The sequence below is a fragment of the Miniopterus schreibersii genome, assembly GCF_964146895.1.
Source record: "Miniopterus schreibersii genome assembly, chromosome: 7".
Lineage (NCBI taxonomy): Eukaryota > Metazoa > Chordata > Mammalia > Chiroptera > Miniopteridae > Miniopterus > Miniopterus schreibersii.
In genome coordinates, this window is record NC_138108.1 from 8,545,952 (window position 1) to 8,572,453 (window position 26,502).

Genomic DNA, 26,502 nt, shown 5'->3' on the forward strand with positions numbered 1-26,502 from the left:
AACAGCGCGGTCCGCGGCGGATGCCTCACCTGTCAGGCGCGCCGGCCCCGCGCTCGCCCTCCCTCGCCCTCGCGCGCGCCGCGCTCGCCACTCCGCGCTCCGCGGGCCGGGGCGGCGGCGGCCGGGTCATCATGGTGAGTGCGGGCGATCGCGCGGCGGCGCGGCCCCGGGAGTGCGCGCTCCCGGGAGGCACCTGCGGAGCCCGGCCGGGCGCGCGGCTCCGCGGGGCGCTGCCCGGTCCCTCGGCCGCGGGGACGGTGCGGACGCGCCGGGGCACCGGGGACGCCAGCCCCGGACTCTCGCGGCCACCGGGCGCCGCTGCTTCATTCATTCGAGCAACGCTTGCCGAGCGCTCAGTCTGTGCCAGGCGTGGGGCTGAGCGCTGGGGATACCGGGGGGGGGGGACCCGGTGGAGACTTTGCAATCTGGGGTTCACGTTCTAGGAGGGAGGTGTGGCTGGAGGGAGACGCGTAATGCACCAGGAACATACAGACAGCCTCTGAGAGTAAGTGCTCCGCTGTCTCGGCACAGCGGCGTCCAGGCGTGGAGAGGTAGTCAGCGGCGGGGGCGCGCGGGAAAGGCCTCTTCCAGGAGGTGGTGACACCTGAGCTGTGGGGGGTCCTGGAGGAGCCCAATGGGTGGTGGGAGCAGGGGGAGCAAAGGCCAGAGAGAAGAAACCCTTGCTTGTAGCAAGAAAGGTGGGCCGGCCAAATGAGGCAGGGCCATAAACCAACTGAGGAGTTTGGTTTTTATTCCAACTGACTGGGGGATCCGTAGGAGCGTTTTCGCAGGGAAACTGAGCTTATCCCTTCTATACTTTTAAAAGATTTTTTTTGGATGTTGGTGGAGAGTAGACTGGGGTGTGTGTGTGTGTGTGTGTGTGTGTGTGTGTGTGGAGAGGTGTCAAAGTGAAAACAGGAAGGCCAGTTGCAGAGCTGCAGGTGTGACAAATCCCAGGGTCTGCACTGGGGTGGAAGCAACAGCTCCAGGCGCCTCTTGCTCTTGCCTCAGAGAGTTTTGAGAGTGCAGTGGCCTCAACTGCACTAGACTCACTTCCCCAGGTGAACTCACTTCCCAAATCCGAGGAGGAACAAAAGGGACCTACACGCCCCTGGTGCTCTCTGCTCAAGTGGCCCACTGCCGGCAGGACTGGAGGGCCATGTGGGTCCAGAAAGCTGGTGGACAAGGAGAGCAATGGAGAGCTGAGCCCCCGGACAGGAAGACCATAGTCCAGTTCCTAGGAGAGGTTCGGCTGCACAGACTAGAGACGCCGTTGTTGTCTGTTGAGGGTTCCTTGTAAATACAGCGTGATGCGAAAGGAGGCTGTAAATAATGGAGCAGCTCTCTTGGCTTGCTCAGGTTTCCCAAGGAACAGGGTGACAGTGAGCAGTGCAGGCCGCCAGCATCATTTGCCTAAGGGAGGGTGGAATGAGGCCCTGGAGTTTGAGTTGCAAAAGACTGCTTCCATCCCAGGGTCCATGCTCTAGACAGCACCTGCTGTGGAGATTTAATTTTTCTTGCTGGTGTCATATGATCAGTCGGTCAGAAATGTGCGAAGTTTCCCTGGCATTCCACCAGATTTTGCCTAACAGGAAATATTCACGTTCTAGAGCACTTGTGATAGGCCAAGAGGGATGAATAAACCTTTGCATTCAGGATCTCGATCCTCGCAACAACCAGATGAGGGTAACTATTATGCCCTTTTCCTTTTACCTGCTCTCACCTGTTCTAGCAGTGTGTCCTTGGATAAGCCCTTGGCCTCTCTGTGACAGCTTGCTCATGGAGATAATAATTGTTCCAAACTCATAAGGCAAGGATTCCCAAAGAGCGATCTGGGTACCCTTAGCAGTCCCTGAGACTTTTCAGAGAGCCACAAGGCCAAACTTTTTTCATGATAACATGATATTATCTGCCCTGTTCATGTTCATTCCCATGTGACTGTACATGGAGTTTTCTTGAGGCAAATATGACTGTGACCTGAGGTAGTGCAACGGATTGAGTGCAGAAGCAGCTAGGGGAGTTCCTGCTGTCTTCTCCCGAGCCAGAAATGTAACATATGTAACATATGGCTACAACCTACATAAACAAACATTTGGGGGGCTGTCTATTTTTAAGAGTGTAAAGGAATCAGATACAGGTTCTGTGAGTTAACGCAGATGAAAGTGCATAGAGCAGCTTTGCCTACTGTAAGTGCTCCGTGACTGATGTCTCTTGTTACTGCCACGTGGTAGGGAAGAAGGGGTGGCCTTCCCTGTTGCCCTGCAGCCGGGGCCACTTTGTAACCCCCTGTCTTTGTCCCGCTCCACTCCTGACTCTTGCCAACTCTTACTCTGGGAAACCAGAGGTGCTCATAGCATCCCACCTGGAATGTACACACAGGAAGTGGTTCTGGATTCCATTGTGCCAGTGACCCAGGTTCCTAGCACAGAGATTTCATACCTCATGCACCTTGGAGCTGTGTTTATATTTGAATCATATTGTATGAATCAGCTTCATACTTCTGCACCCTGCCTTTGTTTGAGAAATCTCTGCCTTGGTCAACAAAACAATGCTAGGGTTATTGTGTTTCAGGAGCTCAGAGCCCAGTGCACTTAAACACCTTACTGGGGAGAATTTGCTATTGAACGGTTGAAATGGCAGTGGAAGGATTTGTTCATTTGCTTCTTTATTTCTTCCCCCCGTAAGAAGATAGCAGTGAGGATTTACAGGGTAGAGCTTAAAAGGCTTTGGGGATACTGTTAATAAAAATGCAATATGACTTTGCTTTATGCAGGCCACATGCTTCTGAAAAGTTGAGGTGACTTTTAAAACCACATTGTGAACTAAAAGGGTGAACTACCGTGGAAAGAAACTTAAATGGAAAGCCCGTTTGAAATATTAGTAATCATCTTCTTGTGTTGCAGATCCAGTTCTCATAATGTATGTTATTTATCTAAACTGAGAGAGCCGGATGCTGAAGACCTCAAAGGTTACTTGGTCTGATTTGAAATCTTCTTTGGAGAGAGACCTTCCCAGGCTGAGCTGTGAAGCCATTTCTTGACCAGAATCTATGTTAGCTCGAAGCAGCATGAGCACCCCCTTCTCCTAACTCAGATAATTCCATTTCCCATGTTCATTGCAGTCTCTTTATATTACATAGACAGGAAAGGTGAAAAGGAATTGAGGGGGGGAGACCCCAGCTGTGAACCTGTAGATCCTGCCACGACCGCCCTCCCCACCCAGCACATTGAGATTGTTGTCTGAGGCATAGGTGAATGGTAATCAGTGTGTAGTTATTGGGGCAATTTAAACTCCAGTCTGAGGGTGAAGCAGTCTGTTACTGTAATGGGCGCTTTCCTCCCCTTATGGCCCGGGTCTGGGCTGCTGGCCAGCGGTTGGTTCGAGGGACAGGAGGTTGGGAATCGGGAGGGAAGTGACCCTTTGTGGTGCTCCGTTGTCCCAAGAGGGTTCACCCACTTCCCTTCCCACAGATGTCCCAATAACACCAGGGAAACTTGTGTTTGCCTCTCGCCGGAACTGTTACTTCCGAGTTCCCATTACTCTTTTTTGTGACAAATGCTGACAATAGCTTACAGTTTTTATGTGGTGTTTTACTAGCAACAGCTGGAAGGGAATGGTCAGCAGGCTGCGTGCTTGCCACACTGTATCGTCAACGCCTGTCCCTTCAGGTCCCATGAATAATTTCACTGTGGACAGACATAATAGATAAAGTTACCCCTCCCGTCTCACACAGACAAAGAAAATCCCTTTACGAGTTCCCCAAGATATGCATTTCTTGATAGCTCCATGAATCCTTCCTTCATTTAAAAAATTATAGCTGGCATACAATATTATTACTATTTTCAGGTGTACAACATAGTGTTTTGACACTTATATGCCTTGCTCAGTGATTACCACGGCCGGCCTGGTAGCCACCTGTCCCGGTACAAAGTTATGATATTGTTGGCTCTGTTTCCTGGGCTCTACGTTTCATCCTCGTGGCTTATTTATTTTATACCTGGACGTGTGTGCCTCTTAATCCCCTTCACCTTTTTCACCCTGTCCCCACCCCTTCTTCTCTGGTGGCCATCAGTTTGTTCTCTGTATCTATGAGATTCAGACAAAACAGAACAGAAACAAACCCCTTCCAATTTTCGGTGGTTGTTACTACAGCCAGAGATTGTCCCAGAGATCCGAGGCCTCGCTAAGGTTGCTTCCTCCCTGGCGCCTATCCTTGCCCCTGACCGTCTCCCTTCCTGGCACATCTTACACTTCTGATGGCATTCTTTGTTCCCCTGAAGTGTCCTAGCCATTTACCCAGGAGAAACTCCACAATCGTCACGTAGAGCCCCCGGGTCCTGGGCCGTGATGGAACAGGACGCGGGTGCCAGAGGCAGATGCCCCTCGCATTCTCAGTGTTGTACTGAACCGTCTCACCAGCACCCTAAGAAAACGCTTGTTGCGTGGCTGCTAATAGCCGAATAAATTAAGAATTTATACCGCAAACTGTTTAAGTTAGAAACGAAATGCCATTGACCCTTATGAGGAAGGTGGGCTCCAAAAAGTCTCCGATAAAGCCCCAGGCCTGAAAACTTCCCCACAGATGGGTCTGGGCCCTGGATAGCTCTCTCTAAAGAGTTTCCGAAACGACCCGGGGGAGATAATGCCATCGCTCATTAGCCGCTCAGGGCCATGGGGTGTAGGCCGAGTACATTCTGTCAAGGGTAAACACATTCAGGGTTCTCTGTTGAATGTCCTGTTTGGAGCTTGTCTAGCAGGCCTGTGGGGCTGATAAGAAATGATGGGCATGCAGTGAGCTTCAGTGCATGCTGAAATGCTCCCGGGTCCTTCCTTCTACCCCACCCGGGCCTGTTGGGAGGGGAACCAGGCTCATGGTCTGCAAACTGAGGTGCTCATGCCCTTTTTATACACATCCTTGCCACAGGTGTGGAGGGGACCTCAGGGGATGAACACTACTCATCCAGATCATTTTTAGATTAAAAAGTATGTATTTTTTATATTAAAACATGAATATATTTGGGTCCAAGATGTAAAATTCACATACACTTTAAAGATAAAAGCCTGCTTGGCCGTGCGTAGCTCAGTGGTTGAGCATCGACCTATGGTCCAGGAGATCAGATCTCGGTTGGATTCCTGGTCAGGGCACATGCCCAGGTTGCAGGCTCGATCCCCAGTAGGAGGTGTGCAGGAGGCAGCTGATCAGTGACTCATCATTGATGTTTCTCTCTCCCTCTCCCTTCCTCTCTCTGAAATCAATAAAGATATATTAAAAAAAAAAAAAAAGATAAAAGCCTAAGAAATAGCTTGTTTATGGCCAGTGGCTCAAGGCCAACAAGGCTTGGTCTCACAAGGCTACCTGCCTTTGCTGCTGTTACAGTTGTTTGGGTAGGAAAATTTAAGACAGTTCAAGTTCTACGGCAGGGGCCAGAACAATTTTTCTGCCGAGGGCTGGACTGTGAATGCTTTGGGCTTTGTGGGCTCTGTAGTCTCTGTCACCATTCACTCAACTCTTCTATTGTAGAGTGAGAGACATGGACAAAGGTGCAATGAGTGTGGATGCATTGTAATAAAACTTTATTTACCCAAACAAGGGAGGGCCAAGCAAGGGAGGGTCAGAATTGGCCTACAGGCTATAGTGTGTTGGCCCGTGTTCTAAGGCAACTTCCATGTACTCACTCATATGTATGTTGGACAAATACCTCGGACCCCTGCCCCGTGCTAGGCAGTGTTCCAGGCATGATCAGTTATGGGATTTGTGGCGCCCAATGCAAAATGAAAACGTAGGGGCCCTTGTTCGAAGTTTACTGAGAATTTACAGGCGATGACAGCAGAGCCATAAACCAGGTGTGGTGCTCTCTGAACCCAGGGCTCAGTGTCCACAGAAACCAGCCCTGGGTCTGGGCCCCAGAGACTGTGTCAGCGAGCCAGGAGCTCCGCTCTCTCCTGGATCTCCCGTTCTCGGCGGCAAGTTCTGTAAACTTTCTCAATATTTTGTATCAAGCACACAGAAGAGGATTATACTCTAACGCTAGGCTAATCCTCATTTCACTTTTACTTTATGGAAATTGTGACATTTCTGAGGTGGCGGTGTGGGGACCTTTTGAGGCCGGTGGACCCAGGAACAGTGCTGGCCTTGAGGGTACCTCAGGCGCTGACACCCCCTACCCTGCTTGGCCTGAGCTTGGCCATTCCTCCAGGGGGCTCGGCCTTTGCACGGTCACTTCCTGAACTGGTTCCGACTGGACACGGCTTTCAGAGCATCTCCCTGCACTTAGTCTCAGATTAATGGTCCTGCCGCAGGCATGCCTTGTTCCATGTCCCCAAGGAGCCCTGGGCCAGGACACCACGGCTCCCCAGCCCCTCCCACGCCTGCCTGTTCTTCCAGGTGTGGCGTAGCTTGTCCGCTTAGATCCTGCACATTCTTCCCCCATTTGTGTAAAATAAACACACAGATGCGCCTGTATATAAACTGAAAGCTTCCAGGAGGAACTCAAGAGGCAGCGATTGTCTCTGGGAAGGGCTGTAAGCATCTGGGGTGGCAAAACGGTCACTTTTTACCATCTGTCTATTATTAGACGCTTCAGTATTTTCTATTTGAATGTAATACCTTTTTTCAAAATTTGTTTTATTGTTGACAGTATTACAGATGGCCCCTGTTTCTCTCCCCTTCTTTGACCCCTTCCCCAAGGCCCCACCCCACCCCAGGCCCTCACTACTATTGTCTGTGTCCACGAGTTATGCACATATGCATATAAATTCTTTGGTTAATCCCTTCCCACCTTCTCCACCCCCTGCTCTCTGAGATTCCCCGGTCTGTCCCATGTCTCTGGACCTATTTGTTTGTCAGTTTATCTTTTAAATTATGTAACAATGACTTTATAAATATGTCATTTTTATTACTTCTCGAGCAAAACTGTTTTGTTTTTAACCTATGTTTTATAATTTCTTAAGCTTGGATGTGTTTGGAGTTGGGATGGTGGCAGAGGGAGTCCCCTTAAAATACACACACACGCACAGGACTTCTCTTTCTTTCTCGCTAACTTGGGCTTGGGCTCTTGGCTAGAGTTCAGAACTCCTCATTGTATTTTGTATTTTACTTTCATAAGAGAACGGAGAATAGCTGAGGGGAAAATATATGAGCCATCTTTCTCACTTCAGTGACTGAAACTTTTGGTAACAGAGGTAGAATAATATTTCTAGTTGCTTCCCAGGACTGAATCAGTAAAGCACAGAAATGTTTGTAGGTGATCTGGGTGGGCCTCCCTGCGTTTAGTGAATAGCTGAACATTCCAGCAAGTTGGGAACTCACATCCCTAAAATCCTCAGAAAAGACCCTTCAGATCTGGTACCAGATGCAGAATATCACTGAATTATTCTGCCCTCAGTTTCAGTGTCTGCTGCTTTCCTTGTTTTCCTTGAAAAAAGAAAAAAATCAGGGTAACAGTTTTTGATCCTGCAGCTGAAGCTATGAGGCCTGAAAAAAAATTAATGTTTCTTTGAAGCGAAGTGTAAAGATTTTATCAGGTGACAGGACATGCTGTCAGAAGACGCCTCTCCGTCCTGTGACACACGGAGCATTCGGCACAGGTTTTCACGAAGCCCATGCCTATCTCATCTAAAGGCGGGCATGGGACCCGGTGTGATGTGGAGGTGGGGCGACATGTGGCGAGGCGGACACCCCAGGCCCCGTGTGTAAGCTCCGTGACTTTGGGCACATGGCTCACACCTCTCCTAATCTGGCCACTTCCTCTGGTTACCTGGGGATTGAACGAGAGAATCCAGTTCAAGACTTTTGCACGGGGCCCTGAAATTCATTCCATAATGTGAGCTAGGCTATTTTCAAAGAAATAGGAAAAAGCTAAATAGGAAACACTTAAAAATGGTTCATAAGGTTTAATTTTTTTTCCTGAGGAATTCATTCCAATAGATGAAATAAAGAAACAAAATATCATAGAGTGCAAATACCAGGAAGGTGGGAGAGAGGACTATCCTAAGATCACATTTTTTCCAAATGTGATTCAAAACTCCATGTATGTCTAGAACGTTTTTCTTTTATCTCTTAAACAAGCATGTGCCTTCAGTTTCTTTACTAAGAAGTCGAGTCCTCAATTCTAAGTGTGAGTCCTACCTTTCAAAGTCCATTTGGCCTCATGGTTTTAATACCTTAAGAATTCAGATAATCTAGCCTATATCAGCAATCTTTTGGCCTCATGGTTTTACTACCTTAAGCATTCAGATAATGGAGTCTACATCAGCAATCTTGGGGAGGTTTGACCATATAACAAGGCAGGTCAGATTGAACCTGAACTTTGAAAGAATCTGATGGATGTGCCACCTCCCCCTCCTAACAAATTCTGTTCTTAACTGTAGGTATCATTATCAAGGCATAAAGGCCCTGGGGTCTGATTTTTAATGAGCTCGGTGTGGGCCGCAGTAGGAAGCAAATGAACACATTTCAGTGGTCATTAGCATGCAGGGTGTGAGCTTAGCATATTTAAGCCTCTTGAACAAAGTTGTTCCTGATCACACACAGAAATTCACATTAAGATCAAACACCCATCACTTTGAAAAATGAATTGGATCCCAAGTTATTAATGTTTGATTCAACTTCAAAGTCATGTTGAAAATGGCCTGGGACTTTTGCCCCCTATTTCCTGTATCTTTATTTTCCTCGAAAGATTTGAAACAGAACCAAAGGCCAGTCTGCCTCTCAAAAGACTCCAGGAGAAAAAATCTAATTAGAGGCATAGTTAACTATAAGACAAAATTAGCCAAGCAAGAGGTAGTGTTGATACAATCTAAGTGGATTAGTCTGTCCAGAGGAAATGTTAAATGGAGACACAGTGCATGAGTCGCTTTTCAGGTGGTCGTTTTTTCTACTTGCTAATCCTTGTGTTCTTAACTGGGGAGGCTATTAGAAAAGAAAAACCCACAAGTCTGAGATCTGTTTCCTGATGACAAGAAACAGTGCTGTTGGGAAGAAATTTCTCACATGCATAGCAAGCCGAGCACGGACGGGGGTGGGTAATGAAGCTCTGAGGCACGTTGTTTGGATTCTGGAATTGCTGCAGGGAACCCGTGCAGGAGGCCGTGGGAGGGGTTCAGGCCACCCTGCCTCCAGCTTTTCAGAAGAGAGCGTGGGTGCGTGTGTCAGGACAAGTGTGTGAGTGGGAGGGGTTAATCCGTAGACATACAGAAAGGTGGCTTGGAGGGAATGCACGTCCCGGAGGAGCACAGAAAAGTGGCTTGGAGGGAATGCATGTCCCGGGAGCCTCCTGAGCCTACCACCAGGACCCTCCCTTCTCTCCACCCCATGGTTTCTGAGATAACTTGTCCCCTTAGCAGCCAAGGCTCGATGTTGCTGAAGCGACAGGTGTACTTAGGGATGTGAGTGTGTGTGTATTTTGTCTCTGAGTGGATTAGTTTCCCTTCTTTATCTCTGGAAAACCATCTGCTGTTATCTCCCTCCACTACCCTGTATGTCTGCCCTTGAGCTTTCTCCCCCCAAAACATGAACATCTGTTTTGAGAGGGGAAGCTTATTTTGAAAAGCAGCCTAAGGCAAACATTACTAGAAAGACAGAGGAACATGGTGCTTGGAAGGATTGCTGGACTAGAAGGTGAGGGGATTCAGGTCCTTCACCCCACTATGTCGTGACCTTCACCAGGCCACCTAACTTTCCAGGACAGGTCCTCAGCTGTCACGCCAGGAGAGCTTGGGCCCGAGATACAATCTTAAAACTTCTTTTTGGCTCTCACGCCCTGTTATCAGCATCAAGAAAATCATGTGCCTCTCCAGTCATAACATACGTTAGTATCAGAGTGAGAAGCAGGGCCGACCTGGGGCTCAACGGTCAATCCACGTGTCCCTGTGTGACTGCGGATCAGGAGCTGGGCTCGCCCTGGGTGTAGCTCGCAGGTGGGGCCCTCACGTCCGAAGCTGGCACGAAGGGCCATGGCCACACCAGCAGAGAGCTCGTGTGACTGTGTGCGGAGCGTGGCTTTGCTCGCTCGTCTGCTTGTGCATGTGTCTGGGCACTGACTGTATTAAGGGCAGTTTTGGCTCCAATCAGGCTGAGCGCAGGCGTAGCACAGCACTGTAACCCTGCTGTGGGCACGCATTTGCCGAATGCCTGCTGGGATCCGCACCCGGGACCGGAGGGTATTAAGAGACATAAAGGAAGCAGAAGTGACTGTGCTTCTTCCTGTCTGCGGGGAGGGAAAAGGTATAAAGAGGGTGGCAGGTGCTCCCCCTCCAACTGTGGGCCTCTCGTGGACGTTGAGAATGAAGATGCAGCCAGGAAGGGTTAGGGTGCATGGGGGGGGGGGTCTGAAAGGCTGTTACACACCTGGCTGGGTGCGGGGCATCTTTCCCGCACGGGGAGGAGGGAGCTGGGGCTAGAGATGGGTTCTAGAAAGACACGTTTCAGGGTCAGCAAGTGGATTAGTGTGGCTGCACAGGGGAGCGAGTTCAGAAAATGCGATCTCTCTCTCTCTCTCTCTCTCACACACACACACACTCCCCAGAAATGTTGTTCCTGAGAAAGGGGAGTCATTTGGTGGGGAACGCTGACTGACAGAGGAGATCGTGTCCCTGTCATCTGTCGGGCCCGCTGGGACAGACACCCGAACTAAACCTCTGTTCTGTTGGTTTTTCCGGATGACAGGAGCAGAATGCACACGTGGAGATGGGATTGACGTGAAGTTTCAAAGTGAAATTTATAGTTTTATGTTAGTTTTCTTTTATATCAGATAAGTTAAACAATCACATCCGTATCTCAGCAGAACTTGAACCTGTCTTTGCTTATGGTCACTTTTTTTTACACCTTTTTTTTTTATTGAGATGAGCCTACTGATCATGAGCTTGGGACAATATCAAATTGCTGTAAAATTTTCTTTTTTCTTTATGGCGATTATTAGTTTCAGTTATATAGTGTAATGATTCAATGTGTGTATATACTGTGGTGTGAGCACCACAATAAGTCTAGTTAACATTCATGGTCATTTTCTAAGAAAATTCAGGCAATAAATAGTTCTTTGCTAAGCAGCTTAATGCCATTGCCTATTAAAATTCAAACCATTAAACTTATTTAAGAATCAAACATTTAAAAACATAATGGACCAAATGCAAAAACTTCAGTTAAGGTTTCTTGTGTAAAGCATTAGGAAAAAGGCGTTTATCCCATCTCAGTTGCAAGATAAATAATTTTCCATCTGAGAAAAAAACATTTTTAAAGCTGACTTCCTTTGAAATCATGGACTTGTCTGGTTAACTGATGTTTATCCATATTTATTAGTAAAATCAATATTGAAAGTGCCTCAGATCATAACAGAAAGAAATGAGCAACTAGCTTAGCAAAGATTGTGCTGATAAAATTTGCATTGTTGCAATCTCTGCTCCCCATAAGTCAGCAGCAGGGCCAAACACCGATATTTTAAAGACCACACTAAACCTTTCTAACAAGAGTTACATTAAGACTTAAAAACAAAACAAACAAACAAATAACGGCTTCTAAACCCCATATTCGTGCGTTCGTTTTTAGAGCCAGTGAATATAATCGTATTTTATCAGTAGGAGTTCAAAGAACAGAATACTTAAGGTAACTAACTTTGTATAATCATTATATTTTTAGCAAGTATTTACAACATGAGTGCTTCTATAATATACCTCTAATTTACAGCTATATTCTGTATGAGAGGCTTAACTATGGAAACTAAAAATTTTGGACTTTGATCAAAAGTGACCAAAAAAGACACACAAATCTTGTTTGTTAACTGTGAAATATGATAAGCACAGAGTAGGGCTTCCTTTTCTTTACAATGCATCTTTTTTCTTCTTCCAAGTTTTGTTGAGAAATAATTGACCAAAACACCTCGGGCTGATATTTTTATTTGTAGCACCTTTGAAAGATTTATAATTAAATATCAGCATTATTACCAACTGCCATAAGTGTTTATAGGTGATGATGACTACAGTTTATTCTGTAACTACACATTGCTACCATTAGGTTAGATTTCTGAATTTTAAAATAACTATTTAAAATGTTGGGCAAGGGAAAGAAGTGAGAAAGTAGAGTGTACTTTTCTTACATTGCCTGTTTCTCTACGGGATGAGGTAAAGAACAGTAATTGCCAGCAAAAGTGACCCCAAAATATCTGTTCCATTTTCCCTTAAAAAATGCATACTATTTGGCAGGTCTAATGAAAGAAAAAAGAAGTGTTCAAAATGGAAGACATGAAGTCCATCTTCAGCCCTGTCCACACATGGCTGATTGCTCTGTGCTAGGCATGGTCTGGGGCTGGCTCCCCTTGCAAGGAGCTGGAGGCCACCAGGCAGGGAAAAGATGCCCTCCGGCCAATGCACGTTTATTTCACTGCCCACCCTTAAGCATATCACATTTTAAGAGCAGGGAAAGGCCCAAAAAGGAAATCGTGTAGAGATTTGCAGGAGGTCAGGTTCACAATCAACTGTTTAGCCCTAGAGTTACTTTCATGGCAATTAGAATAGTATTAAACTATTTTCCCATGACTGAAGCTTAAATCCATGACAGTTAAATAATTTCATTTTCAAAGTAGCCAATGGTTCTTAGAGTTTTCTAGGATAAAGACCCCTTTGGGAATCTGCTAGGTTTTCTGGATCTTCTCCCTAAAGCAATGCTTAGAAATCCAAACTTTGGCATATACTTTCCGGAAGCCTACCAACACCCCTTTCTCTTCCAGGTTATCCTTAGGCCTTGGGCATTTCTTGAAAAACTGTAGAATTCTACCTGAATTCAACACCTAGCCCTGCCATCTATAGCTTGATGACACTGGGAATGTCTTCTAAATGCCAATAACGTTTTTTTTAAATCTTCAGTATTGGTACATCACCTAGATATGTGAATTAAACACGCTCAGCATTGTGCCTGCTAACTCTAGGTAAACTGTTAAGAGCAGATGTTCATAGGAGCCAGACAAAACACCTTTTCCCCTAGAGATGTGTTTACAAATTCTTCCAAATTGTCTTTTTCTTCAAAGATGCTAAGCAACCACTTTTGTTAATACCTCTTTCTTCAGATAGGCCACTGTAGGGTAGATCCTGGAGACATTTCTTGGTTGTCATTGTAGCCATATCATACTGTGACCATGTCATGGTCATGTTGATTGGTCCGTGTCTTTTACAGAGGGCTAATGTCACTGCTTGTGGGCTATTTTAATTCCCAAGTTGTGGGGATTACCTGTAGTCTTTTGTGAACAGCCTGCAGTATTGTTGACTCTATGTGTCTGTTTAACTCAGATTCAAAAGATTCATGTAGTGTAACCATCAGTCCCTTCTGCACTGTGTGCATATGAAGGCTGCCTTTGATTGGTGGGAAGACCTCAGGCTGTAGAGTCAGACAGGTCTGTGTTGGAATCCCTCTCTGCCATTTCCTAGCCTTTGAGCTCAGTCACTGACATGGGTGTTCTGGGACATCTCCATGGCCTCATGTGAATGTCCACTATCTGTTCCTTGCTGGTGGTTATGATCATGATGCCTGTGGCTACTCACATTTCCTGCTTCTCTTAGCAATATTGTGTCTTCACGGCCTGGAACACTGGCTTTGCTCAGAAAGGGCCATCTGATCTCTTGATATATTTTTGACAAGTGGCCAGTTGAAGTAGTTTTTTCCAAAAGCTTGAGAATGGAAGGAGTACTCACGCACTATCTTTCATAGATGTTTATCATTGAATATATTACATTACATTCCTACTTTAACCAATGAACCTAACTGATGACAAAATTCATTCTGGTAGTTCTGTGTGTTCCATGGAAAGTGGAGTAATGTATACATAAGAATGATTTATGTGCTTGCATTATGCTGTGAAATTTAAAAAAATTTAAATTTCTTAGGAAACTAGAACCCATTGCCTTCGTTTTTCTTACAAGGTTCACATGTTACGTTGGTTTTACATATTGTGTATCATGCATTTTAGGTCGGTTAGTACCACAGTCCATAGGCATCTGAAGTTGGTTTATAAACTTAGGAGGGAAAATTATTATTATCTGAGAGGTGGGTCAGACCCTAAAGAATCATTACTTGGGGCTGTCTAGAATTAATTAACTCAGTCCTTCTGCTTTCCTTGGATTGCATCCAAAATCAACCCTGCATGGTTTCTCTCAGAATTAGCTCCTCCAAACTCGTCCTCCCAAAGGAAATGTGTCACGTACACTGAGCCCATAACTAAAATTTACCAAGCAAGGAGAACCAATGACAGTCCTTAGTTTTATAGCAAAAGATAGTCAAAGGTTTTCCAGTGAGATTTATAGGACATTGATATTTACTTTCAGAATCAATGCTGTTGTTTTACTGACTCTATCCACCAGGAAACTAACGTCAAAAACTAAATTACATTCATTTGAAGTGAAGATTGGGTTTTTGTTATTATTGGCAGCCAGAGATCTCCTGTACAGCCTTGGAATGCTTGCATTTTGCTTTGGTCAAAAGACAACCGTATTTGAGATCCAGGTCCCCAGACTCTGGTCCTGACTCAACAGCTTACCAGCCATGTGTCTGTCTGTGGGCAAGTGGTGTTTTCTCTAGAACTGAGTTTTTATTATACCCACGATTCTACTTGGTTTTAGCATTCTGGGAACTCTCTGGTCTATCATATTGGGGTTTTTAGTGGGTACACAGATTTAAAACGTCGCTCTCCACTCTAGATCCGTATAGCTCTTTTCTAATTTCTAAACCAAAAAACGCCCCCCAAAAATACTGGCTTTGAGTGACATGCAGGAAACCCAGTGAACTAGTTAATAGTCCAGACTTGGGAAGAGTCAGGTCAAAGGTGTGAAGGCATCTTGATGTCCGACCGTGTTCTGTCACATCATTCTCAAGAATCACGCAGAGAAGCGCTGCTGTGGAAGCTGCTGGTGAGCTCTGGAAGCTGATGGATCAGTTGGTGACTCACTGTGGGGTTCTGCAGCTGGGGTTACTGCCGCTGTCCTGGCGCTCGGGTCACGCCTGGGAGGATCGTAAAGACGTCAGGAGATGGGCGGCAAGGGCTGGGACCCCCATTCTCAACCCCTTGGCTTGGAAATGAAAACTTCAGTTTTTCCAGGGGGAAAGTGCCATGGCTACCCCCAAAGAATGGTGTTAAGGAAGCTCCTACATTTGTACTTACCTACAGTTTCAGGTGCCTCAGAAGCTTGCTGTCTGCTTATTGTAAATTGGGAATTCTCTGGACTCAGGTGCGTTACACCCACAGCCCAGCCTCCTTCTGTGAGGTCAGAATATTCCCTTCGATTGCTACTTGTTTCCTGATTGCTTTTCTTCTCTGTCTTATTTTCTGGGAGGGGTGATGTCGAATGTATTGGAAGAACAGATGTTTGGTAGCCAGTTGAAAGGTTAAATGTTAATTTCCTCATTTTGAGTTCAGTTAAATGTTTAGTCCTCGTGGCAATTACTTCGTGATTGTTGGTCTCATCAATAAGTGGGCTAAGGGAGGTTTTCTTGGACGATGCTATGATGATGGATCCTTGCTGCTTCTTTTTTTACTATAACATTTATTGAAAAAATTTTCATAGTGTTCCCACGTCGCTCTTAATGTGTCGTCTTAGACTTATCCATCAAAGATTGACACCGAATATACTTGTATGCTAGTAGTATATCAACAGTTCCCAGAAGAGATTAATTTATCTTCTTTCCTACAAGCAAAGTTCTGCCATTAAAACGTGAGGCAATGATGGATTTAAAGATAATTTGAAACCCGTCAACATTATTCTAAACATTAATCTCCTCGATTCTCACAGTTCTCTTGTAAGTTAACGAAATAATTACATTTTACACATTTTCTTTTTTATATTATGAAACTGCCATTGGGTAAACCACTGCTTCGTCTTCTTCACGCAAGTGCTGATTTGCCACAGTAAGTCATTCACTCATTCACAGTGAATCGAGTGCCAGGCACTGTTCAGGAAGCTTGGGATACGTCAATGACCAGAAGGCAAAATCATTGCTTCATGGAGCATACATTGTAGAATGTGGAATAATGACAATTAAATAATAAATAAGTAAAACAGCAAGCCGTAAGTACTGTGAAAATAGTGGAGTGGGTCAGAGGATGAGGCGTGTGGCAGGGTAGTGATGGTGGTGCGTGTTACATGGGGGGCCCGGCTAGGCCCTGCTGGGAAGTGGATTTGTGAACAGACTCAATGGCGGTGAGGGAGTGGCCCATGCAGATATCTGGGGGAAGAGAGTGCTGAGCTGAGGACACAGCTGGTGCAAAGGCCCTGAGGTAGGGTGTGCCAGTGAGGCTGGGATGGGGTGAGTGAGGGCAGGAGTGGATGGTGTCAGAGGTAGAGAGGCGCCCTTTGAGTGAGGCCTTGCGGGTCGTGGTAAGGACTTGGCCCTTCCCTGGGGAGAAGATTTTGAGCAGGGATGACCTGCTCTAATGTACAGTAAACCTGGCTGCCTTATTAAAAACAACAGTAAGGGAGCAATGGATGAAGCAATTGTTCTGACCTTCCTCATGAGGTCTCCTAAAACTTCAGCAGCCTGGCCAAATTGAAGGAAAATTAAAATTAAAATTTATAAAGACAGTTAGTTGCATTGTTCTCTAGTGCATCAGTCTAGTGCAATTCAAGGTGATTTGCCATCACAGTATCAAAATTTAGGGGTCCGTTTAGGGTTTGCCTTAATGAAAAGATGAGGCATTTAAAGTTGGAAATTCTACATCTTTCAGCTTTCTGATGTAAAATGATTGTAAAAGAGCCCTTCCCCGTGTGGTGTCTATGGGGGATTCCCCCTGCTGCGTAGCATTAGACTAAACTCCCATGACTTAGGCTAGGATTGGAAACTTAGCCGGCGGAAGGGCGCTACACCGGGCAGAGCAGAAGCAGCACTCCCAGGCCAGGCTCCCCTGGCCCTCAGGGGTCATGCTGGCTCCCAGGTGACACCGGCAGAGCAAGGTGGGCTTTCAGACCCCTTGAAGCTCAGTCCAGCTATGTCACCTCCTGTGTTCTGGGGTCTTACTTTGCCACTGGGAGGAATTTGTGTTACCTATTTTCTCACCTCTGATTAAGAAAATGCTTACAAATACTGGGCTCTTTCTCGACCTCGTTCCAACATTGACAAAGCTGTATTTTCTTGGGCGGGGTGTGTTGGGGCACGGGGTGGGGGGTGCGACGGAGTCCCTGCTCCAGTGTCCCTGAGTAATGGCTCTGCCTCCAGCTGTCCAGCAAAAGGTCTGAAAAACATTGTAACTGAATTATGTATACTACTTGGGTAGCCAGAAAGCCTAGATTTCCCCTCCTGTGGTGGAGTATTCTCTATTTCCCTGGCAATCTTTACAATTTATAAAGCTATGATAATACACGATTATTATAGAAAATTTGAGAAAAACCCACCAGCAACGTCAATAAAGAGGAAAATAAAAACCTCCTAAAATGATGCTTCGAGAGAACCAATGCAGTGTTGTTTATACTATTACTTTTTTCTTCTAATGTAATAAAAAGTCGACACAAACGAGACCTCAAATTATTGGGGCTCAAAAAAGAATGTTTACAACCTTAATCACGTACATATAGAGAATTCACATGTACTCTCAATACCAAAAGTATAAAGTGGCCTTCTGAAAGTGAAAAGGGTAAAAGGCAGAACCTAAAGTGCTACCAGGTGATACGTAGTTAAAATGCTGTAAAACAGAGCTAGATGACATACAGTGACTTCAGAAGGATCAGATAAATCGTATAAAATATACAGCTAAAATGATATAAAATTAACCTTTCCTTCGTCTCAAATACTGACACATGACCATGAGTTTCGCAGGCATGCATTTCACAGTTACTGGCATGATTCCCACGAGGGGTTTGGCGGCATCAGTAACGAAAGCCTGTGGTCATTCGCTCGGTTGGAACCTGTCTGGTTTCTTTTTAACTTGGCAGGCATGCCTGCCAGAGAGTTATGCAGTTTCTCTAATGTTTGTGTTCAAGTCTGCCTTTATTTTTATTTTTCTAGGAGTTGAGAGTTTCATGTGCTCTGTCCCTCCCTGTCCCTCCCTGTCCCTCTCTCTCCCCCTTTCTCTCCCTCTTGCTCCCTCTCCCTCCCCCTCTCTCTCTCTCTGATTTGGAAAACTTTCATTTAGTACAGTCCCAACTCCTGTGTAACATGTGATTCTGTACTTGATCAATAAATGTTAGAAACAGAGGTTTCTGATATACTCCCTCTAGCGAAGGCACAGAAAGTATTCAAATGTCACCTCGGAATCATTATTTGCAAAAGTCCTGAAAAAAACGAAAACTAAATTACGTGTGCTACTTGGGTAAAATGAATAAAGCAGAAGGAGAGGGGAGGGGAACCTCAACTCACTGAAACCTCAAAGCAAAACAAGCTGCAGATCAGCCGGTAGGAAACCAAGATACATTTTTTATAAGAAGTTAGATATAGTTCTGAACCACAGCGAGGTATTAGCCTATATTTGTTCACTTAGAATGGCGTTGGATACATATCTAGAGTATCTCGTGAATCGTTCACCTCCCAGAATAAACCTTGAGGCTGAATTATTTTGTTTTGACATCAGAAGCATAGCACTGTGAAGCTTTCCCTGCAGTCTTCAGAAATACCTCCGGAAGCTGCCCATAAACCAAAATAAAGCGCAGGAGAGGCCGTTGCCTTCATCTCGGTCCCCTGACAGGCTTTCAAGGCTCCTGCTCCCTGCTGACCTCTTCTTGGCTGAGCAGTTCGGTGGCAGGTTCTTTCTGAGGTTGTTTCTTGCAGAATGTTTCTCACAGGTTCTCTCCATTTGACTAAATCTGTATCCGTAGGAGTTTCAAGCCTGTATCATTTCAGCTGTTAGTTTAAGGTGGTTTTCAACTAATTAGAACTGTACTGCCCATGTTGCAAAGTTAAGTCTTTTCTTAAAGTTTCATATTCAAGATGGAAATACCAACACAATATGCAGATTTCACTATTAATATCCTGACTTTAAAAACTCCCCCTCCTTTCATTTGATTCAGGAGATCCTGGTATTTTTTTTTATGCTCCCATAATTTGGAGTCAGTGACCTGGAAAAGTGGAAGAAAGGAAATTCGGGCCTTGGCAAGCACGGGTGTCCACTTGCGTGTGCATTGTGGAGTTAATTAGCTGTTACACCCCCGCGTAGGCAGTGTGGCTCTGCAGCCACTAATGTGGAGGGTTTGGGACATGTGCTCAGCCACTGCCTGATGGCTCTTCTGTCACATCGGAGCCATGGGATGGGCCTAAATTTAGGAGCGTGAACCCAGACATCAATTGGGAGGTTCTCCATGTCCAGCTCTACCTAGTTGTAATCACAGCTTTTTATTATTATTATTAATTATTATTATTATTATCACTATGACCATTAAAGGCCCATTGTTCGTCCTGTGGGAAAGAGCGACGCAGGGTAGGGTGGATCACGATTCAACATTCTACCTGAGTTTGAATAAAGACATTGACATCCAAATGTGGACCGAACAGCACGGATGTGGAAAGGTCAGGAAAACTGTACGCCTTCCCTTTCGGAGCCGAGCCTTCCATCTTTGTGGCTCCTCTCTCTTGTTGTGGTGACCTCAGATTCGCCACATTGCCCTCTAAAGTCAGGCTTGCGATTTTTACCAAGAGGTCACGAGCGGCCTGCCATCCTGGGACTTTTAAGAACAGTTATCTTTGAGAAGACACATGGCCCGACCCATCGCCTTCACCCTCGCGCTCGGTGCCATGCTGCTAGGGTGAGACCAAGTCATTGTCGCATGAAGTGAAAAGCCCTCACGTGTGGAATTCAGAGCAGTAACATCATTGACACTGGAAGTGCACTGTAAAACCGGGGCGTTATAAACCTTACTAACTGCATCCGAGTTTTCCCTTCTGTTTGGCTCCTTTTGACTCATCTTGGATATACATTTAAAAGTTAACTGGCTGCATTTGACTTGGAAGTGAATTTACCCCCAATGTGAGGATAGATCTTGGAGCTGGGGTGGATTGTCTTCACCGAGCGCCAATGATTTACAAGAAGAAAAACCAGTCTTTTCAAACACAAAAAAATGTGTTTGCTTGCGTTTGATAACATCGCTGCAGTTTCAAGTTGCTTTAAATGGGGTTCACGCAGTCACAGGAAAAGGTTGGTCTGTACTCTCAGCAGTACAGATATTTTGATTGATGGGAATATTCAGATTTTAAGACAATTGGACAATTACATAGATTATAGTAATGGGAAGACCATCCTTCTGTGGTTCTAGCATGTTCTGGTTTATATACCCATGAATGTGGCATGCTTATTTACTGTTGTTTCACCCACGTATTGTTTGTTCAGGAATATTCCTGAACTATAAGTTAGCAGTAAGATTTATTTTTTTGAGAAATGTGGATAGTGGAGTGGAATCAAAACTTCAGGGAAAATGCTCCTTATTGAAACCATTGATGAAACTGAATAATTTACTTCACACTGAAGTAGAATATGTCTTGGAGTAAATGCAGGAAAAGTACCCCATTAAAATGGCTTGCCTTTGCTCGTTTGGGATTTGTGAGGTTATTTGTTAAAATTGCTTAGGAGTCACTATGTCTTTAATACAGTCCACATATTGCCTAAGAATATAATTTAGAATTACGACGATTATTTTTTAATGGTAGGATCCATTACCAGGAATCCAGGAGGCAACAGACCATTAGTAATGTTACATTGCATTCTATGAGAAAATACTTTTATATGTCCTTATGTTGAAAAACCATCAAGTGTTTAAAACAACCTAGCAAATAATCACTATCAGTTTTTCTTACACTTAAAATAACATTAACTGGGACCTTTTATATAAACGTTGCTGATGACATGATTCATTATTGGAAAATACTGTGGTTGCCCCCAGTCTACACAGTATTACATATATTTTTCTGGGATATTTTGAAATGCTCTCTTTTAGTGAATTCCAAATGTAGACGAGCAACACAGGACACAACCTTTCTCGGCAAGCTGGACAGATTTGCTTTAGGGAGGTCATGGGGCGGGTAAGATGTTTGACTCCCCATGAGAAGCAGTGTCGGGTGGTGGACTGGGGGCTGGAGCCTGCATCCGATTTCACACACACCCCCCATGTGGTCTCAATGAGCCTCTGTGCCTCAGTGTTCTCATTTAAGAATAGGGGACCGAGCAGATGATTTAGGAGCGCCCTTCCAGCTTCACCAAGCCTCCACTGCAGGACAGACTCTACGTTCCAGAGGACCTCAAAGCTTGACCTGATAAAGTATTCAAGGCTATTGCCACCACCATGACTGTCCCCTTTCCTTTGGTTTATCTCCTAATCCTCCTGAGTTCGTCGGCTCAGAAAATTTGCCACCACACTTGGGAATTACCTTGGCCCTCTTCTCCTTCTCACACCCACAGCTCACCAAGTCCCATTGGTTCTGCTACTGAAATAGCTTAGAATCCTTCCACGTCTCTCTGTCCTCGTTGCTACATGCTGGTGGAAGCCACTGTGATCATCATTTACATGTGTCACTTCCTCCTTATGCTCCTTCGTTCCCATCACCCTGAGACCAAAGTCCAAACTCCTCACTGTAGTTTACAAGACCATCCTCATATTTGTGTCTGCCGTGTCTCTCCCCTCCCTCTCTCCGGCCAACTAGCCATATATACTGTTCCCAGTTCTTGGAAGACACCGTATCCTTTCTCTCCTGACTTCCTTACCTACAGTTCCTTCCACCTAATCTTTCTTACTTAGCCCTGTCCTCTCCTTTCTCTACCCATTTCCTTTTGGTTAATCCTCTTGACCTTTCAGGTCTTGTCTTGAAAGTTACCTCCTTGATATGTTTAGACAAGGTTATTTTATTTTCCCATAGCTGCCTGTGCTACTTCTGCTTGAACACTTGGATATAATACTTGGATATAATACATACTTGGATATAATTCTATGCTTCATTGTCCATCTCCCTCTGTTAGGATGTGTGTCCCATGAGGGTAGGAACTTGCCTGTCCTGTTCTTGATGGTGTCTTCATCTCTCGGCACAGTGCCTGGTACATGGCAGACATGCAGTAAATACTGGCCTAGTGGATACACGAAAGAAATAAGGAAAGAAAGGTCAAACTGGATGCATTTTTCAATAAGAAAGAAAGCCCAGCAGGCAGCAGCTGTACCCTCTCCTTTCTCGCCATACCTCTCCCTACCTCCCACTCCAGGGACTTTCCTACCAATTCAGGCCTGCTGAAGCTATTTTATACTCTCAAAGGAAGTACTGGCTCTTCCTCTCAATAGCATTACAGACCCTTAGTAGAGACACCCAACCAATTTTTTTTTTTTTAAGTTCAAGTTCTTCATTGCTCTTATTTGTATAACAAAAGATAAGGGCCCACATTTGATCTAGTTCAACTACATAGATGACTTCAGATTATTTTTTTCTGCTAGCAAAAAATGGCCAGTCCAATAAACTTTGCTTAAAGCTTTTTTCACCAATCTTGTTGTCGCTGCTGTGATACATTTAGTAGTAGTGACCCAGACTGATTCAATGCTAATGTCATTATTACCTTTAGTTGAATATTTATTTCTTCTATCTTAATCTCTATAAACACAAGCCTTTTGATTCTTTTTGTTCATTTAAAAAATTGGGACAGAAAATCTTGGTATTGGATAGGGCAAGGAAAGCTCCAAGAAATACCTTCTAGCCACTATGGAAAACAGTACAGAGGCTTCTCAAACAATTAAGAGTAGAGTCACCCTATGACCCAGCAAGCCCTCTTCTTGGTATCTATCAGAATAATTTGAAAAGATATACGCACCACCGTGTTCATTGTAGCATTAGTCACAGTGGGCAAGACATGGAAACAACCGAAGTGTCCTTTGCTGGATGATTGGATAAAGAAGATGTGGGACATGTATACGGTGGGACACTACTCAGCCGTAAGAAAAGAGGAAATCCTGCCATTTGCGACAACTTGGATGGATCTTGAGAATATCATGCTGAGCAAAATAAGTCACACAGAAAAAGTCAGGAGTCATGATTTCACTCATATGTGGGATATAGAACTGAAAGCAACAAATGAACAACCAAGAAACACAAACAGACAGCAGTATGGTTGGTGTTTAACGGAAGGAAAAGGCGGGTGGGGAGGGAGTGAAGGGTAAAGGGTGTGAAATATAAGGTGGCAGAAGGTTTCACTTTGGGTGGTGGGCCCGCAATGCAATAGACAGATGATACATCATCGAATTGTACACTTGAAACTTATATACTATAGTCTTGTTAACCAATGTCACTGGTTAATAAATTTAATAATAAATTTAATTTAAATAAAAAAGAAATACCTTCTAGTTGTAAAGATGGTTAAATATCATATTGACTTTAAAAGTGGGTGAAGCCAGCCTAGTTGGTGCCCAAGTCTGTGTCTCTGCTTCTCATCAAGGAGGCGATGTTGCAGAGCCAGTTAGAGTGGGCTCTAGAATCAAAAAACATAACTGGAACTTTCTAGTCGATTGTCCCGGAGCAAGGTACTTAACTGTTTTGGGCTCCAGTTTTCTTATCAGTCAATTGGGAGTAATAGTATTACCTACCTCTTACCTGCTTTAAGGAAGATTAAATGGGGTGCATGTAAAATGCTTAACATGGTGTCGGGAACATTCTCGACACAGGTCAACCATTATAAGTAGGCCTCTGGTGTTAGCATAAGACTTGCCTGCTTATAATTATTTGCATACATGGGAAAAAATGAAGAACAGTAGTAATTTTAGCTTTGCCAGAAAACAAAAAGTGGCATAAGGTGTCAAGTGCAAAGAGCCTTGGGCTGGGAGCCAGAAGATCGTGTTAAGTCTGCCGCTTGCTCACTACACGACCGACCGACCGGGGGTCCAGCCACCAGCTCTCCGCGTCTGCATGTACTTAACTTAAGAGGAGACAGTTTGCCCCAAATCAGCTCTGCTGTCCTTTCTAGTATTAGCATTTTATGAGTCCAGGTATGAGGGGTTATTTCATTTTAAATTCTTCACTGTGGTAGACACTGAATAAATATTGGCTAACTTGGATGGAATCTGCTGACTTTATCTCTGGAATGTTGAGGACCTGGTTTTATGATTTTGAATTGTAAACACAGAAAACAACGATGACAATGTTTGAGATTAAAAAAAAAAAGGCACAAAATTCAAAGCCAGAGGCAAGCTGTGCATTAAGGCTGCTGTAATAAAGTGCCATGAATGGAGTGGCTTAAACAACAGAAATTTGTCCCTTCACAGTTCTGGAGGTTGGATGTCCAAAACCAAGGTTTCCCCAGAGCTGCTTCCTTCCAGGGGCTCTGAGAACCTGGCCCGTGCTCCCCTCCCAGCTTCTGGGGCTTTGCGGGGTCCCCTTCGGCGTTCCTTGGCTGTGTCATCTTCACAGAGTGTTCTTAACGCGTGTGTCTCTATGTTCAAATTCCCCTTTTTAGTAATGATACCTGCCACATTGGATTAGGGGCCCAGCCCACTCTAGTTTGACTTTGTCTTAACATCTGGAATGACCAAGGTCACAGTCTAAGCTCCTGGGGGGAGGGGCTGGCTAGGACTTCAGCACATGAATTTTTAGGGGATGCAGCTCAACCCACAAAAGGCTGCAGATCCTCTCCTGCCAGTATAACTATCCATCTAGCCACCTGTTTATCCCCCTTCCTCCCAATAACCCTACGGTGCATAAGGTGGAAGATAACAGACAGCATCCTGAGGAATTTTCTTTGCAGGAGGCCCTTTAACGTTTTACATAAATGGCCGCTAGCTGATTCTCGTCTTGCACTCTGTGGGTTGCTCAGAACTTTTCCTCCCATCTCATTCTTTTTTCCACTGTACTGTCCCCTTTTCTGCGCTTCCTGACTCTTTCCTCCCCACCGTTCCCCCGCTTTTCCTTCTTGGCCGAGCATCTCACTTGCGATGAGCAAATAGTTCTGCCACCAGATGGTGTGCAAGGATTGGGAAAAGAATCGCAACACACTGGCTGACGAGGCTGCTTTTCAACATTTCATTTCGGGGAAAGGCCGACATGACAAGCCAGACAGGAGAGTGTGAGGTTGTGCAGATTTTACTTCTCCATATAAATGTTCTCTCCCTGTATTGTGGAAACGGAAACCTGAGCTGGGAGTCCTGGGGATAAGAAACCTATAAAATTTGTTGAAATAAGAATTACCAGGAGATTCTGATCTCAACATGAAGCTGAGATGTGGGAGCAAGGTTCTCGGGCCAAAGGTCCACTTCCTCAGACAGAAACCACTAAAAGGGGAAAGCTATTGAGTGCGATAAAGCTGCAGGATGACTTTAGTGACATAAGGGACCTCGGCTGTCATCTAACTCAGCAGCCTCCACTGAGGCCGCTCACAGACCCCCACCACGTACGATATGCTCTGTTCAGCTCGAACAGCATTGTGTTATTATTACTATTATTATTGGTTCCCAATGTTAAAACAATCCCAATAGTTTACATAATCATCCAGATTTCAGGCTTCTTTTGGGGAAAAAATTGTGAAGACCTGGCAATACTGGCTGATATTTTTTTCTTGGCAACACCTTATTATTGCTGAGCTGTGGCTGTCCCTTTAGTTGGAACTTGTGATTTACAGTTTGTCTCTTCCACCCGCCCCCTTGTATTACACTGAACCTTTACCTTCATTTAAAATGTTGCCTGCCTCTGCCTAGCCCACGAAAGGTATTTGACATGTGACCCTGCTGTCCCGTTTCACAGACACAGATGCGAAGCCCAGAGAGGGGAGCTGACAGCAGGCTCAGTGCCACACCCGCCCTGCAGTCCCCACCGGGCCTTGCTGCCTCAGGAGCAGGACCTGGTGGGGAGAGAGCGAGAGGGGCCCGCGGTGGAGTGATGCAGCTCAAGCAGAGTCAGGAGGGCAGGTGAACACTAAAGGAAAACAGTAACTGCCATCACCCAGTTATACAGACACCAGAACCACGCACCCCCATGAGTGAGAAAATGGGGAACCCTAAAGTAAACACCTTACGGGAAACTTGGAGGGAATTAATGAACGCTTGTTCTGAAGACCATCGGTTAGCAGTCAAAAGAAAGAGGAACTTCGGTGACCTCCCTGCAAGTTCAGGCTGCCTGTAAACTCATTCTGGAAGCGTCAGAAAGGGGATGGATGAGACCAGGTGATTAAGGAGACAAGGCGGCTAGAAATCCGGTGGTCTACACCCCAAAGAGTCAGCAGAGAGAGGGCAGGCGAGGAATTAGCAGAAATGATCATGGTTGCTGTGTTCAGATGGGGGAGCCCTAGCAATCATTTTTCTCTAATTTCAAAACGATCTCTAATTTCAGAGCAACCACCTATATTAAGGCCGTGCATTTTAAGAATCTTTTGTTTCCATTGCATGGGCTTCTGCTGGGCAGTGGTGCAGATGCACTTCTCGAGATTGGTTGTGGCTGAGAGGAGGAAGCGGGGAAGGGGAAAACCACGACAGGGACAATGAGGCTAGTGAAGAGGTCACCCTCAACAAGGTAAAACGCAGAAAACAAGTGTCCCAACACAAAGCCAGTCAGTAAGGAAATGTTAACAGACAAACAGCTTTTTATTTCACGTT

The 26,502-nt window shown here is 45.2% G+C and overlaps 1 protein-coding gene across 1 annotated transcript in view; it reads left to right on the plus strand.

Moving 5' to 3' along the window:
- The window catches only part of AP1S3 (adaptor related protein complex 1 subunit sigma 3), a 45,197-nt gene continuing 18,695 nt past the window's right edge, over window positions 1–26,502 (plus strand). Inside the window, exon 1 of the mRNA XM_081142179.1 lies at window positions 1–134. Coding sequence (XP_080998305.1) covers window positions 21–134 — 114 coding nt within the window. The 5' untranslated portion in view covers window positions 1–20. The remainder of the gene's footprint in view (window positions 135–26,502) is intronic.